General features: G+C 56.3%; 1 protein-coding gene and 1 long non-coding RNA gene across 14 annotated transcripts in view; one reads left to right on the top strand and one right to left on the bottom strand.

Annotated features, from left to right (window-relative positions):
• Positions 1-14,326, top strand: part of MOV10L1 (Mov10 like RISC complex RNA helicase 1) — a 39,679-nt gene that overhangs the window by 23,106 nt on the left and 2,247 nt on the right. For 5 of the 13 annotated variants that reach the window (XR_004324424.1, XM_032492554.1, XM_032492557.1 and 2 more), the window contains 12 exons: positions 211-281; positions 1,238-1,329; positions 2,636-2,694; positions 3,124-3,221; positions 7,047-7,125; positions 7,538-7,710; positions 8,211-8,357; positions 8,753-8,874; positions 9,008-9,107; positions 9,671-9,835; positions 10,620-10,793; positions 13,964-14,176. Coding sequence is in view for 10 of the 13 variants with exons in the window: in XM_032492554.1 (XP_032348445.1) it covers positions 211-281; positions 1,238-1,329; positions 2,636-2,694; positions 3,124-3,221; positions 7,047-7,125; positions 7,538-7,710; positions 8,211-8,357; positions 8,753-8,874; positions 9,008-9,107; positions 9,671-9,835; positions 10,620-10,793; positions 13,964-14,176 (1,493 nt within the window). In the remaining 3 variants the exon portion in view is untranslated. Of the gene's footprint in view, positions 1-210; positions 282-1,237; positions 1,330-2,635; positions 2,695-3,123; positions 3,222-7,046; positions 7,126-7,537; positions 7,711-8,210; positions 8,358-8,752; positions 8,875-9,007; positions 9,108-9,670; positions 9,836-10,619; positions 11,465-13,963; positions 14,203-14,326 lie in introns of those variants that run through there. The other 8 variants (XM_032492555.1, XM_032492558.1, XR_004324425.1 and 5 more) reach the window with 7 other exon arrangements.
• On the bottom strand, positions 10,673-12,291 carry LOC116667564. Its single transcript, XR_004324427.1, has 3 exons — positions 12,156-12,291; positions 11,372-11,812; positions 10,673-10,806 (listed from the first exon to the last, which is right to left on the bottom strand). It is a non-coding gene; the product is annotated as an uncharacterized LOC116667564 (long non-coding RNA).

Below are 14,326 nucleotides of genomic sequence, written 5' to 3' on the forward strand. Positions count from 1 at the left end.
GAAGGAGCACATTTAACTGGCAGCACCAGCCCTGCCCAGCCCGGCCCCAGGCCGTGCATGGTCTCCCTGAAGGCCGGGGCGCGGCCAGCATTCCCCGCGCTGACGGGCCCCGCGCAGCGGCCCCAGCAACGCGTGTGTTGCGCTCCACTTCTTTAGACGGTGTGACTTCACAGTTCTGTTGTTTTACACGCAGTGATGTCTTTTAACTAGGTGACAAACTGATTTTAAAAACTCAAGAGTACAACGGACACATCATCGAGTACATTGGCTACGTGATGGAGGTGAGAGCCGCTCGCTTGCCTCGAGGACCTCCTGCCCCACTCTGGGGGCGGCACGGCCCTTGGGGTGGATGGCATTTTGGAAAATTCAGGGTAAAGTGAACATTTCGATAAATCTGACGCATAAAGAGAACTTTGTAAAGAAATCCTGTTGTTTTCAGTCACGTAAAACACACTCACCTTCAAAGTTACCACAAGTAGGTCATGATGTTTGCACGTCAGTGTTTGTTTAGTCAGATGTGGGCGTCTGAACACAGTCCAGGAGAGGGAGCCTCGGAAGGCAGCCTGCACGTAGGCATCGGGGAAGGTTGTGCTGGTGTAACCTGCCGCCGCCACACCTGAGTGTGGTCTGTGCTCCTCCAGCTGGTCCTGCCTGCTCTCCACTGCGCGCCACACGGGGATGGAGGCCGGTCTAGGCGGAGGAACCACCACGCCGCGCACTCCCGACGGAGAAATCAGAGCTGCCCAAGCCCTGACTCTGGAGAGGGAGGAGGGGGTGCGAGAACCAGCCTGGGACAGGGTGGAGGCGCCCTGGCCTCTGCGGCCCCGTCTGCTGTCTGCTGCAGCTCTGCTCACAGACCCACCTCCTCCTGGCAGCCAGGAGCTGAGCCGGTTGCCCCCGCGTCTGGCTGAGCGTCGCCCTCGCTGGGGCGGCTGGACAGTACCGGGGGTGTGGGTGGTTCTCCACGGAGGACAGAGGCATAAATAGTTACCAGGAGAGGAGAGGTCTGTTCACCTACCCGAGGGGAGCGGAGAGGCGTCCCACTGCCTCGAGAGACAAGCGCAGTGTAGCAGCACGGTGACGCCACCCTTTCTATTTCTCCCACGCTGAACACACCAGACTTTTTAGCTCAGATCTGTGGAATGAGCGTTGACTGGTGCGTTGCAGAGTATGGGTAGAAGACTTTTCCAAGAAACCGGGTATAAAGTCTGTAAAGTAAATACTTTGTTTTTTTCAGATTCATGAAGAAGATGTAACTCTTAAATTTAATCCAGAATTTGAACAAGCATATAACTTTGAGCCTATGGACGTGGAATTTACGTATAACAGGTAATGCTTTTAGAGGCTCCTCCTCCCGGGCAGGCAGGTCCTCTCTGCTTCGGCCCTCGCCATGCGAGCGGCGGTGCAGGCTGCTGCGCCACCTGGACCGCAGCTTTCCCTCCAGGCGTAAAGACACACGTTTGCATGTTATTCTTCCTGGGACCTTGAGTACACGGATCTTTGGTTCCTCACGTGCTGTCATCGTCAGTCCACTCCCTCCTTTGTCTGGTCACTCGTCCTCTGTCACATCAGGAGCGCAGGGACCCCACCACCTGGTACCTGTCCCTGTTCCTGCACTAAACTCCCTACGGGGTGTGTGATGCACACCGTGTCTCCTCTCCTGTTGGGGAACTTATGCACCGTCCTCTCCTTGGTTAGTTGCTGGCTGCTGCGGTGGACTCCTGTCTCCTTCACGCCCACACCCCGCCCCTCCTTACTTTCTCGGCTGTGCACGAGGAGTGGGCAGCGGTTTGGGGAATGGCCATGTTTCAGCTTTGCACTGGTGACAGAAGCCTGTCCCAGTGTGGGCATCGGTAATGGCCGGCCACTCCGTAGGGTGAACTTCTGGCTTTGTGCCGGCCTGCTGAGTGTGGCGCAGCTCACGGTGGGCTGGACGTATGTGTCTCACTGCTTCTGAGGTTGAGGGTCTCCCTGTTTGCTGGCTCATGCTGGGCCCCATGTCACCAAACCGAGACTCAGCTGAACTGCAATCTCGGCTGCTCCAGAAACAGAGTCTTAGACCAGCCAGGCAGGAGCCTCCTGGTTGGTACTGGGAGGTCATCTGCCTGGTGGAGCAGTGCCATCCCTACAGGAAGGTGACTGCACTGTAACCAAGCCGCTTCTTTGCCTGAATAATCTCCTTGTCCCTGCTCACCTCTGCCCTCACGTCCGAGCCGCAGCTCCGAGCCCCTCCTGTGCTTCTGCTGCCCGATCGGGGTCAGCTGTGCCCTAGCGAGCTCCTGGAGGTCCCCCAGGCCGCAGTCTTTCACCAAGCATTCTGAGTGGGTCTCTCCCGTCAGAGTTACTCCCCTGCTGACACAGCACTGGTAATGTTTCCCTGTCCCTTCACAGTTTGAATTTTCTGTTTTCCCTACTTGTCCACTTTATACGTTAAAACAGAAATATTTCCAGAAAGGAAGGTGTCCCTGCTGTCCTGACACGTGTTTAAAGTTTTGCTGTAAAACTCCTGGTGTCCTGCTGACGCCCCATGGCCTACAGTCCCCCTGGTGCTGCCTCCAGGCTGGTCTCTGGGTGAGTTTCATGAAGCTTCAAGTCTCCAGACTCCAGAGGGTGACTTGTGTCCTTTCTCCTGCAGGACCACCAGCAGACGGTGCCACTTTGCACTTGAACAAGCCATCCACTTGGGAGTAAAAGGTATTACCTTTGTGGGATGGTGGTGCGACATCTCCTGGCTGTGTTCAGAGGTGTCAGGAGAGTGCGTGTGACTCAGTCTCTTCAGGCACACGCTAGAGGAACCCTGACACCCAGCATGTGTTCCTACAGGGAGTGTCAGTGTCCTTTGACTATTGCAGCTGTGCAGAAACAGCGTGCTTACTTGACTGACAGTGAAGTCGTCGCGCTCCGCCCGTCTCCTCTTGCTATGACTCGTGTCTGTGTTCACAGTCAATAAATGATGGCTTTGTTGCACAGAGCACATGGTCCTGGCTTTGTGCTGTGGCTGAGATGGCACAGGGGCCGAGGAGGGAGGAGCAGTAGACACGGGTCACTGCAGGCCGCTGCCTCTGCGCGTCATTCTTAGACTCTACAGTAACATCTGCCTTCTCACCTTTCCTTGTTTACAAGTGTTGTTTCCGGAAGAAATCATTTTGCAGTCTCCCCAAGTTATGTGGGATTGGAACCATGCACAGGACACCCAGACCGACGGCCCACCCGCCTCCAAGGTACTGCTCCGGTGTTTAACCAGATCACAGATTAGCTCTCCACTGACCGGCGGCAGACGAGTGTATTGAGCGTGGTCCCGGGAGAAACCAGGGTCACGGGTAAAGCAAAACTCACTAAAACGTGTGCAGTGCAGATGTGACATGAAGGTCACATGCAGCTGCACGCCGTGTCTCAGTGGCTGCAGTGTACTGAGTGGGGAAAAGCAAGATACTGATCTTTTGTGTGTGAGCTTACAGTTTTGTTTTTAAATTATGTGGTTTTGTGCACGCTCAGACAGGCACATTTTTATGATTACAGAAAAAGTGGGAAGGCACGCACACCCAGCAACTTGCTGATCAGGAGCTTTCGTAAACAGTGTAGCGTGTCGCCTGTGTACACAGCACAGTGCCTGCAGCGTGTACACGACGAGACACAGTCGTCGTTGTCATTGTGTTTCTGTTAACAAGAAAAACCCTCATGCTGTGGTCAAGCTTGTAACTATAATCCTGTGCTGTTGGAATTAGCTTTTTTGAGCATGTTTTGAATTTATAAGAAATACATATTTTTTACTATATCTAACATTTAGACCCCCTTTGACCATTTTATGGCCCCTCTCCCAAAAAATGAAAAAATGAGAGCTTTATAATGCGTGCACATAGAAAATTCTGTAAAGGAAACAGCAAAAGGTTTTCATTAGAATCATCTGCCATGTGATTTGTATCTGATCCTTTTGTCCTGATAATGGAAAGGGGTCTTCACTGGACACGGGTGCTGTGTCATCCACAGAGCTCTCTGAGCACTCCCCCCACCCCACCCACCGCTGGTCCGCCTGCTGCCTGTGTCTCCTGGGTGGGGTGCTGACAGCTGCCTGAGGTGAGGGAGTGCTGCTGTGTAGGGGATTGCATTCCTGAGCCAGTGCATCTCAATGCTTTTAAATGCAGAGCATCCTCTTTCCATGGATTAGCCAGGTTGCAGATAGACTCAGTCATTCTGTGCGTCAACCAAGCTGACGTTACATAGACTGGACTTAGCCTTCCACCTAAATCACTGAAAACCACACGAGATACGTAAAATAGCAGGTTCAGACGCTGAGCATCAGCTCCTGTAGGACAGTGGTTCCTGGGAGAGGAGCCGGTGCGGAGAGCCACTGACCGCCCAGCGGACCGCCTGCAGAGCTCCCAGGCCAGGAGCACAGAGCGGGCAGGCGTCTGCCGAGCCCTGGGCAGTCCAAGGGCAGGATGGAAGAGGTTTGGGGGCAGAGAGCTGGGGGAGAGCCCTGGGGCCTTTAACTGAGGCCTCGTCTGGTCACACTTGTGAGGGAAGGAGCCCCTGGGGAGCAGAGGGGGCCTTGAGCTCCCTCGGTGCTGGGGGCTTCATTCCTGGCCATCAGGTGTGCCCCTCGGGGGTGCTGCCTGGGGGTCTGGAGGCCGATCGAGGAGTGGGAGAGCAAGGCCCTGACGCTCGCCCACCTGCTCCACGTGCTGCAGCCACAGCCCATACAGCGCGCAGCCCTTGTGGGAGCGTGACAGTGTCTAGCACCCGTCAGGGCATAAAATTCATTCCATCGGGTATCTGATCCCAAAATGAAACAACCTGAAAAACTCAGCCCATAATAAGAAATTGCAGGCAACTGAAACCAACCCAGAAAACTGGCAGTGGCAGAATGAGCAGATGGGGTCGTTCAAGTCACCGTGGCTGTATTCTGTGTGCTCGAGAGGAAGAGGGACACGGGAGCCCTCTTCGCGGCACAGGAAGGACGTCAAAGTCACCTGCTCACCTTCTGGGGATGAAGACTCGAGGTCCGAGATGAAAAATGTGTCAGAATTAACAGCAGACTAGACACTACAGAAGAGATTAGTGAATTTGAAAACATAGCAGTAGAAACTGCAGGACAGAATAAAAGGAATTTCTTTTAAAAAGCTGAGAAAATAAAGTGTATTTTAAAAAAAAAAAAAGCATCAGTGATGTGTGGGATAGCTTCAGGCAGCCTCCCTACATGTGGTTGGCGTCCCAGGAGGGGAGTGGGGGGCTATGAGAACAAATAATGAGCAGAAGTTGTCCTAATTTGATGAAAATGATAAACCTTGAACCCAGGAAGCTCAGCAGACAGGAAATGCAAAGAAAACTGCACCAAGGCCTGTGACAATGAGATTCCCGAAATCAGTGGAGGAGAACAAATCCTGAATACAGAACGTCTCGTTATAAAGAGAATTAGAAGTAAGACCTATAGCAGCCTCCCCGCCGCCAGCAGTGCGAGCCCGGGGTCCCGAGGGCACGCCCGGAGCTCTGCGGGCTGCTGCATCCCTGCTGCCACGGTGCTGTTCCCCAGCTGAGGTGTGTCCAGAGGGTAGAGCGTGTGTTATGCTCTTACTGCAGTAAAAACTTTTAAATAATTTTTTAAAAGAAAATTGACTCTTTAAAACTGAAGTAACAACAATGTATTATAGCATTTGTAACATACCAAGGACAGTTGGTAAGAAATTGACAGGCTAATTACAAAATTCATGAGTGCAAAGGGCCTAGAATTTTGAAAACAACTTTAAAAAAGTACAAACTTTTAAGTCATCTAACAAAGTAATCAATGGCGTGTGGTGCTGTCACCAAAACAAGCCTGTGCAGAACAGAATTGCCTGGGAACAGACCAACACGTACTTGAACGACTGGAAGTTGGCAGAGGTCCCCTGGCAGCTGTAGGAGAAGGGGTGGTCTTCTTAACCAGCGCTGCTGGGGCATTTGGAGGTTGTGTGGGAAAGTGCGCCAAACGGCACAGCGGCTAAAACTCGTCCAGAGTGGTTTGTGGCCCTAAACGTGGAGCCTGATGAAAACTTCTGGAAAACACTGTGGGAGAATGTCTTCATGTCCCCCAGGTTAGGCAGAGTCTGTCGATGTGATGTGAGTGTGGTCCGTAAAGAAAAACAGATGCACTTGGACGCCAGTGAAAATGAAATATTTCACTGTTCAAAAGACACCAAGACTACGAAAGGCCAGTGACAGATTTCAGTCTGTGTGACAGCAGTAGGGAGCTCAACGGGCTCTGGGCCTCGAGAGATGCATTCGTGTCCTTGTGGTGACAGGGTCATGGGTCCGGTTGTACACGTGGAACGTGCCCACCTCAGTAAATGTCCCCTACACTCTGCAGAACCCGGACGGCGGTGGAGGGTAACTGCTGTGACCTCCGGGAATCAGATTTGATGACATGTCTAAAATTTTCCATGTGAAAACTTTCAATGTAGCAATTTTACTTCTAGAATGTATCCTGTGGAAGTAATCACGTGATTTCACAGAGATAAATGTGCAGAGTTGCCTGTTACGGCCTTGTTTATAATGGGAAATTGGAAAAACGGTTCTGTCAGTCCAGGGCAGACTCTGTTTATGTTTAAACACACATAAAACCAACTCCTGTGTGGGGCTGGAGCGCGGTGAGGAAGCCGCAGCACCGGCACTTTGCTTCACCTGCGAGGCCGAGAGGTTCTGCTTGTTCTCACACGGGCTCTCGGGGTCCTGCACACGACGGAGGAGGGTCTCCCCGCAGGCGAGCAGGGTCCATGTGGAAGGATGCGGGAGGAGACGACACCCTGGAGCCAAATGGGGTCCTTTGTTTCAATGTCATCATCACAAAATTTAGTTTATTTTTAAAGGGGTATGTAAAAAGAAATCATCTTAGCAGCTTTTTGTTACATGTTCTTCGTTTTCGTTATGTCTTAAAAGGTAGGACCTGCGACTTGTGCAGAGGGCTGTTAAGTAAATCAAACAAGCAGGATGTTGATAATTGTTTAGATTTACACTTTAAGCCTGTGTGGACACAGCTTTCTTTTCAAGCCATTTTTCTGCACGATCCTTCCTAGGGTAGGAAAGCCATGAGGGACCAAGCTCAGGTCGGAGTTGAGGAGCGGCAGGCCGGTACTGTGGAGGCAAGTGGTCTGGGTGAGTGTCGGGGCCGTGGAGCCTCTGGAGAAGCTGGCTCTTGCGTCTGGAAGTGAGGCTTGGTGGGGGGTGCTCTGACAGCCGCGCAGCCAGGCGGAGCGGAGACGTCTTGTCTCTGACGACTTTCTGATGATGGGCTGTTTTTGTCCTCCTGCTTGTGACGGTGTCTCTGCGTCCTGGGTAACGCTGCGCGGGTAAGGTGGAGAGAAGGAACAGCGTGGCCTGCGTTTTGCCCTTAGAAAGTGGACTTTCCGGACTCTGCAGGATGAGGCCGAGACGGTGTGAGGGGCCGGCCTCACGGTGGTCAGAGCTACATGCACGCGCACGCACACGCACCCCTCCATCCCCGCCCCTGGGCGGTGCAGCTGCGCGTCCTGCGACTGGCCCTGACGCTGTCTGCGCTTTGATGCAGTTGGCAAGACCCCAAAAGCCAGAGAGAAGGAGTTTTTCAATTTGATGCTCAACGAAAACCAGAAGTTAGCAGTGAGGAGGATTCTGAGTGGTGACTGCCGCCCACTCCCGTACGTTCTCTTTGGGCCTCCTGGAACCGGGAAGACAGTGACGATAATAGAGGCTGTTTTACAGGTGAGATGGGAGTGAGGGAGGACGGGGGAGGGAGCCGGGAAGAGCAGGGGGTGACGGTGGGGGTGCCGCGGTGGCTGGAGCTGCGCCGTGGGCCACCATCGCCTGCGGGGTCGGAATGTGGGAAGAGCTCAAGGAGCCCCAGTTACTTCACACCTGGAGAAGTCTGTTTTGTCCTGCGGCTGCTTAGGGTTTGAGAGCTGGTGTCAAAGGTTAGAAGGGAACCCCCTTGGTGCTCAGGGTGGCGGACTGCAGTGGGGGTTCCGTGCCCCCATCTGGGCTTACGCAGAGTCTGGCGGTGGCATGTGTCCATTGTTTGCATGGTTTGGGATTCCGGTCCACACGCCTGCACTGCCACCAGCTGGCAGGTGTTGGGGGCACAAACCTGGGGCCCCACCTGGACTACTCAGGTCTGGAGAGCCAGGGCCTCTGCCTTCTCCCTGCGGTGGGCTGGGCCCTGGCCGCATGACCCTCCCGCCCGTCTCCTGCGTGTCTGCACAAAGGTGTTCTACGCTTTGCCGGACAGTCGGACCCTGGTGTGCGCACCCTCCAACAGCGCTGCCGACCTGGTGTGTCTGCGTCTGCACAAGAGCCAGGCGCTGCGGCCTGGAGCCATGGTCCGCATGAACGCCACCTGCCGGTTCGAGGAGGTAAGCGAGCAGCCCGCGCCCTCCCTGACACTGACGTTCCGCTTTCACTGGATCCCCAAACAGTATTGTTTGTTTTTGGTTCTGTTTCACTGGTTTGCTATAAAAGGTCCTGGTTTGGTTAAGAAGAGAAATTGAATCTTGAAAATGTATAAAGTTGTTCTGGGGAAGGATCTACAGGGTTTTGTGTTATATTCACAGCTCGAGGGTTGGTAACACACGGACTAAATTGATAGGGAAATGTAAACTACTTTGATTTGAGAAGACAAGTCTTACGTCGTCCTTGGTGGTGACTAAGACGTGCAGCGGGACGGGCCCCCGTTTCAGGAGCCCTCCCAGCCTTGCGATCGGGTCCAGTTTAAAGAGACTTAATGACCTGCTGGTGACCTGCTCCCCAGACCATCACGGAGGCCATCAAGCCTTACTGCCGCGATGGGGAGGACGTCTGGAGGGCCTCGCGCTTCAGGGTCGTCATCACCACGTGCAGCAGCGCGGGGCTCTTCTACCAGATAGGGCTGAGGTGGGCGCTCGCCAGCGTTGGGAGGGGCCCACCAGGGGAGGGGGTGCCCTGCAGGGGGGACGGGGGCAGAGGTGGCGGGTGCTTGTCCAGGACCCTTGGACGGGAGCGACCACTAGGAAGGCGTCTGTTCTAGGGTCGGACACTTCACACATGTGTTCGTGGACGAAGCGGGGCAGGCAAGCGAGCCGGAGTGTCTGATCCCCCTGGGGCTGGTCTCGGACGTCACCGGCCAGGTGCGGCCCGCGTGCTGCGCGTCATCTTTCCTCCCTCGGCGGCGGAGCCCTGCACCCCCAACCCCATCCACTGCACAGGACACACAGGCTGACCAAGGGCCTGGGGCATGAGAAGCCTCCCGTCACACACCAGCCTCCCCACCTCCTCCACTGTGACCACAGAGCCTGCACACAGGGCAGGAGCGAGGAGCAGGCCAGCGAGCCGCCAGGGTGGGCGGGGCCAGGGCAGCATCGAGAGGAGGGCGCAGCAGAGAATTCCAGAAGAAGGGAAGGGAACAGAGGCTGCCAAGTGTGGGGTCAGGGTGGGGTCTGCCCCCCGGGAGCTCAGGGCTCCAGTCCACTGATGTTTTCCACTGGGCTGTCCCTATCCCAGCTGCGTCCCTGTCCTCTGCAGCCCGAGTGACTGTGCAGCCGCACTCCCGCCTCCCAGCCGCCCTGGTTTGGGCAGTCAGGGCGGGAGGCCAGCCCATCACACTCTGTGTCCTGCTCACCCAGCCCCCTTCACCCACCTGACCGTGGTGGGGTCTCCCTGCACCAGTGTGGGCCCCGTTTCTTTGCCACAGATCGTCCTTGCCGGAGACCCCATGCAGCTTGGGCCAGTCATCAAGTCCAGACTGGCCATGGCCTACGGGCTGAGTGTCTCCATGCTGGAGAGACTAATGTCCCGACCGGCCTATATGCGAGACGAAGACGCTTTTGGGGCCTGTGGCGCCTACAACCCCTTGTTGGTGAGCTCGGCCCCCTGCTGTAAGGTCAGACTTGAGCCGAGGGGCCCACCAGGGAGCTCACACCGTGTCCACCAAGGCACACATGGGGCCAGAGGCCCAAGCAGCCCCTGGTCCCCTCTGCCACCACCCCCAGGGTGGGTCGGGCTCTTTCCCCGCTCCTCTGTCCCAGGACATGGAGGCTCAGCCTGTGGCGGAGGCAGGTGGGCAGACTAGCACTGCAGGGCCTGGCTCAGCCAAGGGAGAAGCTGTGATGCTGAATCTGGTTTGGGGTTTGATGAACATCTTAGAGACTGGATGTGTTAAAATTACTGAGTTGAAGTTTATCGCCCTGAGTCAGCAGGAGAGCCCTGGATCTCGGGCTCTAGAGGGAAACTAGAATGAGCTTCCAGGTCAGTTGGAGGCAGAAAACAAAGTTGTTCTTGCTCCGTGTCCTGGTAACTTCATCCCCAGCCCCTCTGAAGGTCCCACCCAGCCCACAGGGTCGGGGCTGGGGCCGTGCCTCTAGCCACCCTGGCTGGGGCCCGAGCCCGCACCTGCTGCCGCAGAGCCTGTGAACCAGAGCACAGCTTGCGGCCAGACACGCAGCCCCCCAGGGAGACTCCCTCCTTTTCTGTTAAAGTGAAGTTGTCGGAGGCTCCGAGTGCACGTCCTCGCCGGGTGGAGGTGACAGGCGGGAGATGGGGGCAGCAGGGGCCTCCCGGCTGTGACTGAGGGGGACGGGGCACTTTCCATGTGGCCGCAGCAGGCCGGCTTTGGCCCTGGACCTGTCCCTTCCGCCCTGCAGGTGACAAAGCTCGTGAAGAACTATCGGTCCCACTCGGTGCTGCTGGCCCTGCCGTCCAGGCTCTTCTACCACCGGGAGCTCGAAGTCTGCGCGGACCCCACAGTGGTGACGTCTTTGCTGGGCTGGGAGAAGTTACCGCGGAAGGGCTTCCCCCTTGTCTTCCACGGAGTGAGGGTGAGCAGTGGACCTGGAGGGCAGGCCAGGGGAAGTGCTCAGCCCTGAGCGGCCCCTCAGTGCTGCTCACAAGTTTACGTGTGTTCAGTGCGTGGGTTCCGTTTAATCCAGTCATTAACCAAGCATTTGCTGGGTGCCTCTGGTGCGGTGACTGTGCCCATGAGGGGTCCGGAGAGGTCCGGAGGGGTTCCTGAGGGAGCTCTCGGGGCTGGTCGGGACCTGGGAGGTGAGCAGGAGGGCCAAGGAAGCCCCTGCCATCCCACCCCGTGCACCAGTGTCCAGGGGATGGACCCGCACTGGGGCAGAGCCTGCCCTCCCGCCAGGTCTCACAGGGTGGGGTTCCCTACAGGGAGGGGTTAGATGCCCGGTAGCCAAAGAAATGACAAATATTCCCTAAAATCAGAGTTTGTGTTGGAATTTGGTTGTTAGAACCAGAAGTCAAGTTTGCAAGTTCTCATGCAGAATTGGGGCTGCATCCAGACTCCAGAACAATGGACGCTGGTGCCAGGGTGCCCTGGAGTGGGGTCTGCCCCTCTCCTCTCTGCAGCCTGCTTCCTGGGGACAGCTTCTGGACTTACCTGGGGTTGTGTGTAAGGTGCGGCCATGGGGTGCCCACCATCTGGATGGGAGAGACTTTGAGGGAAGGGATTCTGTGGTGAGACGGGACGTGGTCCACTCGGCACGAGCCCCCTGCTGGCTGGTTCTTCCTCCCTCCGGGAACCCTCTTTCAGCTTCTGCTCAGGGCTTCCGTCTATCTCAGAAAAAAGCAACCAGAAAGCATAGTGGGGGCATCAGTGATCCCCCCAGCAGCAGAAAGTCGAAGGCCTCTCCTGAGAGCAGGAGCTCAGATGCGCACGGGCACTCCTGGATGCGGGGCCAGTGTGGTGAAGAGGTCACTTCTGCCCAAATCAGTCCATGTGTTTCATGCAGACTACGCAGAAGTCTCAGTAGGCTGATTGCTGAGAAAGCGGAGTTGTAGGTGTGCAAAAGGTCTTGTAGAAGGAAACGGAGACTCAAAGCTGCGGGAGATGGAGGTGCTCAGTGTGAAAAGAATGAAGTCCAGAAATACTATTTTATTTAGAATTTCTTGAGGGCCTGACTGTACCCAACTCTGTTCTGGGCCCTGAGGACAAAGTGAGGGTTAGGCCTCTGGGGCTAGTTGCAGAGAACAGGGTCCACTCCCACATTTGAGCAAAAAGGGCTGTGTCGTGGGTTGTTAGCTGGCTCTGGGTTAACCCCCGGCCCTTGCTGGCCCTGGATCCTGTGGGTGCCCTGCCCAGGAGGCCACATCAGACAGGCAGAAACCCTCCCATCCAGGCGTTCCCTCCCCCAGAGTTCCAGAAGGACCCCTGTCTGACTCACTGCTCTGTCTCCAGCCCAGTGTGTCTGGGCAGAGGGTGCCCAGTAGAAGGAGCAGCTGAGCCCAGGATCGCCCAAGGAGGGTCCAGGCAGCTGTGGTCTTGTCCTAAGGGGAGCGTGGTCGGAGCAGAGCTGAGACACTGGCCTCCTGGCCCTTCCCAGGACAGAGGCCCCGCCTGTGGCCTAATTGGAAAGCTAGCTGTGGACTTCCGGATGTTTCCTGTTGGCTCTCTGCCTCATTAGTCTCAGCTTCATTTTTCATCCTTCTGCTCCCTGACTTGCTCGTCTTCACTGAGTTTACTGTGGTTCCCCTGAGATGGACGCCTTGCCCCCTGACATGAGCGCCTGGGGCCCACACCCTCTGGACACCTGTGACTTTGTTTTCTTTTTCTGAGCCAAGGGTTCTAGAGAAGCATTTTTTCACTTTCCATGTGGCCGAGAATATTTTGGTCACCGTGTTACCAAACTCAGATTTGGCAGCTGGCCACTCACAATTCAGTACCCGAGAGGCAAATGTCAGTAGAAACAGAAAACATTGCTTTTAATCAGAAAGCCAGCAATCTGGGGAGAAGGCGGACTCATGTCCCCAAAAACCAACTGCTAGGATTCTGCTCGGCCATGAGCGTTAAAGGGAGAAGGGGAAGTGACCTCAGCGAGTCACTGAGGTGGGGGCAGACCCGCAGCCACTCCCACGGCGCCGGCACATCGGCGGCTCACGGTCTTCTCTCTGGACGCGGTCTCGGTCGCACATTCTGATCGTGGGATCACGGAAGGGGCAGCCGGGGAGATCTGGTCATCTGTTAATGACTTACTCTCCGTTTCTACTTCTTTGATCTAGGAGAGAACCGATAGGTTAGGCCAGGTGTTGTGTGAGCAAAACATTTGACCCGTTAGTGGTGTTTGGGCCGGAGGTGAGTAGAGCGTGGGACGCCTGGGTTAAGGTTAGTGACAGTGCAGCTCAAGTAACAGAACGAAGGGGCCTCCTGCTGAGATCTCTGTCCTGCCAAAAGCTGCTTACAAATCCCTGCTTGTGTGACATCATTCCATTTCTACGGGATTAGGGCGGGGTCGTCTTCTGTGACTTCCTCCTGCTGACTCCGGGTGCCGTGCTCCCAGAGAGGAGGATGTCCGCCTGGGCCTGCAGCCCCTCTCTGTGACAGTCGTAGTTGGCCGCTTACGTGTATGAACTGTACGAACGGACCAAGCTGCAGTTCCTCTGACGCCCATGCAGACGTGGACGCTTGTGAGCAGCAGCGGGGGCCCCGCTCTCTCGAGGCACTGCATGGACCCGTGCTGCCGTAGAGTCGGTCCCGCTGCAGGCAGGGCAGCTGACGTCCTGGCTGGAGTCTGGTCGTTGTGCAGGCAGCTCTCCTCTCCGGTGGCAGCTGCAGTGCCTGTAAAACGACTCAGAATGTGCACTGGACCCTGTGTCTGTGACTCTTGTCCAGTCTTGACCTGCTCGAGCCTGCCCTCCTGTGGCTCAGGGAGGCCTGGGGGGCTTCAGCTTTTCCACAAACAAGAGGCAGGGGCCACAGAGGGGCCTTTATACTTGAGGCGCCCCTCTGTGAGAGGCTTCTGCTCGGTTCCAGTCTCTTTTATTTCTAATTTCATTAGGCTCTGATCAAGAATGATGGCCTGTAAATTCTGCTTTTGAACACTTGCGGCCCAGTAGGTGTCAGCTGGCTGGCCGCCGCCCAGGCCGCTCTGGTCTAGCCAGGCCTCCCACCTGCAGCGTCTCCGCAGCCTGAGTCCGTGAGAGTCGGCCTGGGAGCAGGGCTCTCCTGTCTCTGCCAGCTGCTCCTTGTCCACAGACCCTGGGCGAGCTTCTGTGGAGGGCAGCTCTCTGTGACGCGTCTCTTGTCCCCGATGCCCAGGGCAGCGAAGCTCGGGAAGGGAGGAGCCCGTCCTGGTTCAACCCCGCTGAGGCCGTGCAGGCCATGCGCTACTGCTGCCTACTGGCCCGCAGTGTCTCCAGCCAGGTGTCTGCCGGCGACATTGGGGTCATCACGCCCTACCGGAAGCAGGTGCGGCCCCCGCGGCTCCTCTCGTGTGTGCTTGTCCGTGGGGTCCAGGAAGAAGAGGGACATGGCTCTTTGAGGTGGCTCCCAGTCCCCTCCTGTTGCTCCCTCCCCTGCGTCTGCACAGCCACTCCTCCTGTGCCGGGGGCCGGGCCC

The sequence above is a fragment of the Camelus ferus genome, chromosome 12 (assembly GCF_009834535.1).
Source record: "Camelus ferus isolate YT-003-E chromosome 12, BCGSAC_Cfer_1.0, whole genome shotgun sequence".
Lineage (NCBI taxonomy): Eukaryota > Metazoa > Chordata > Mammalia > Artiodactyla > Camelidae > Camelus > Camelus ferus.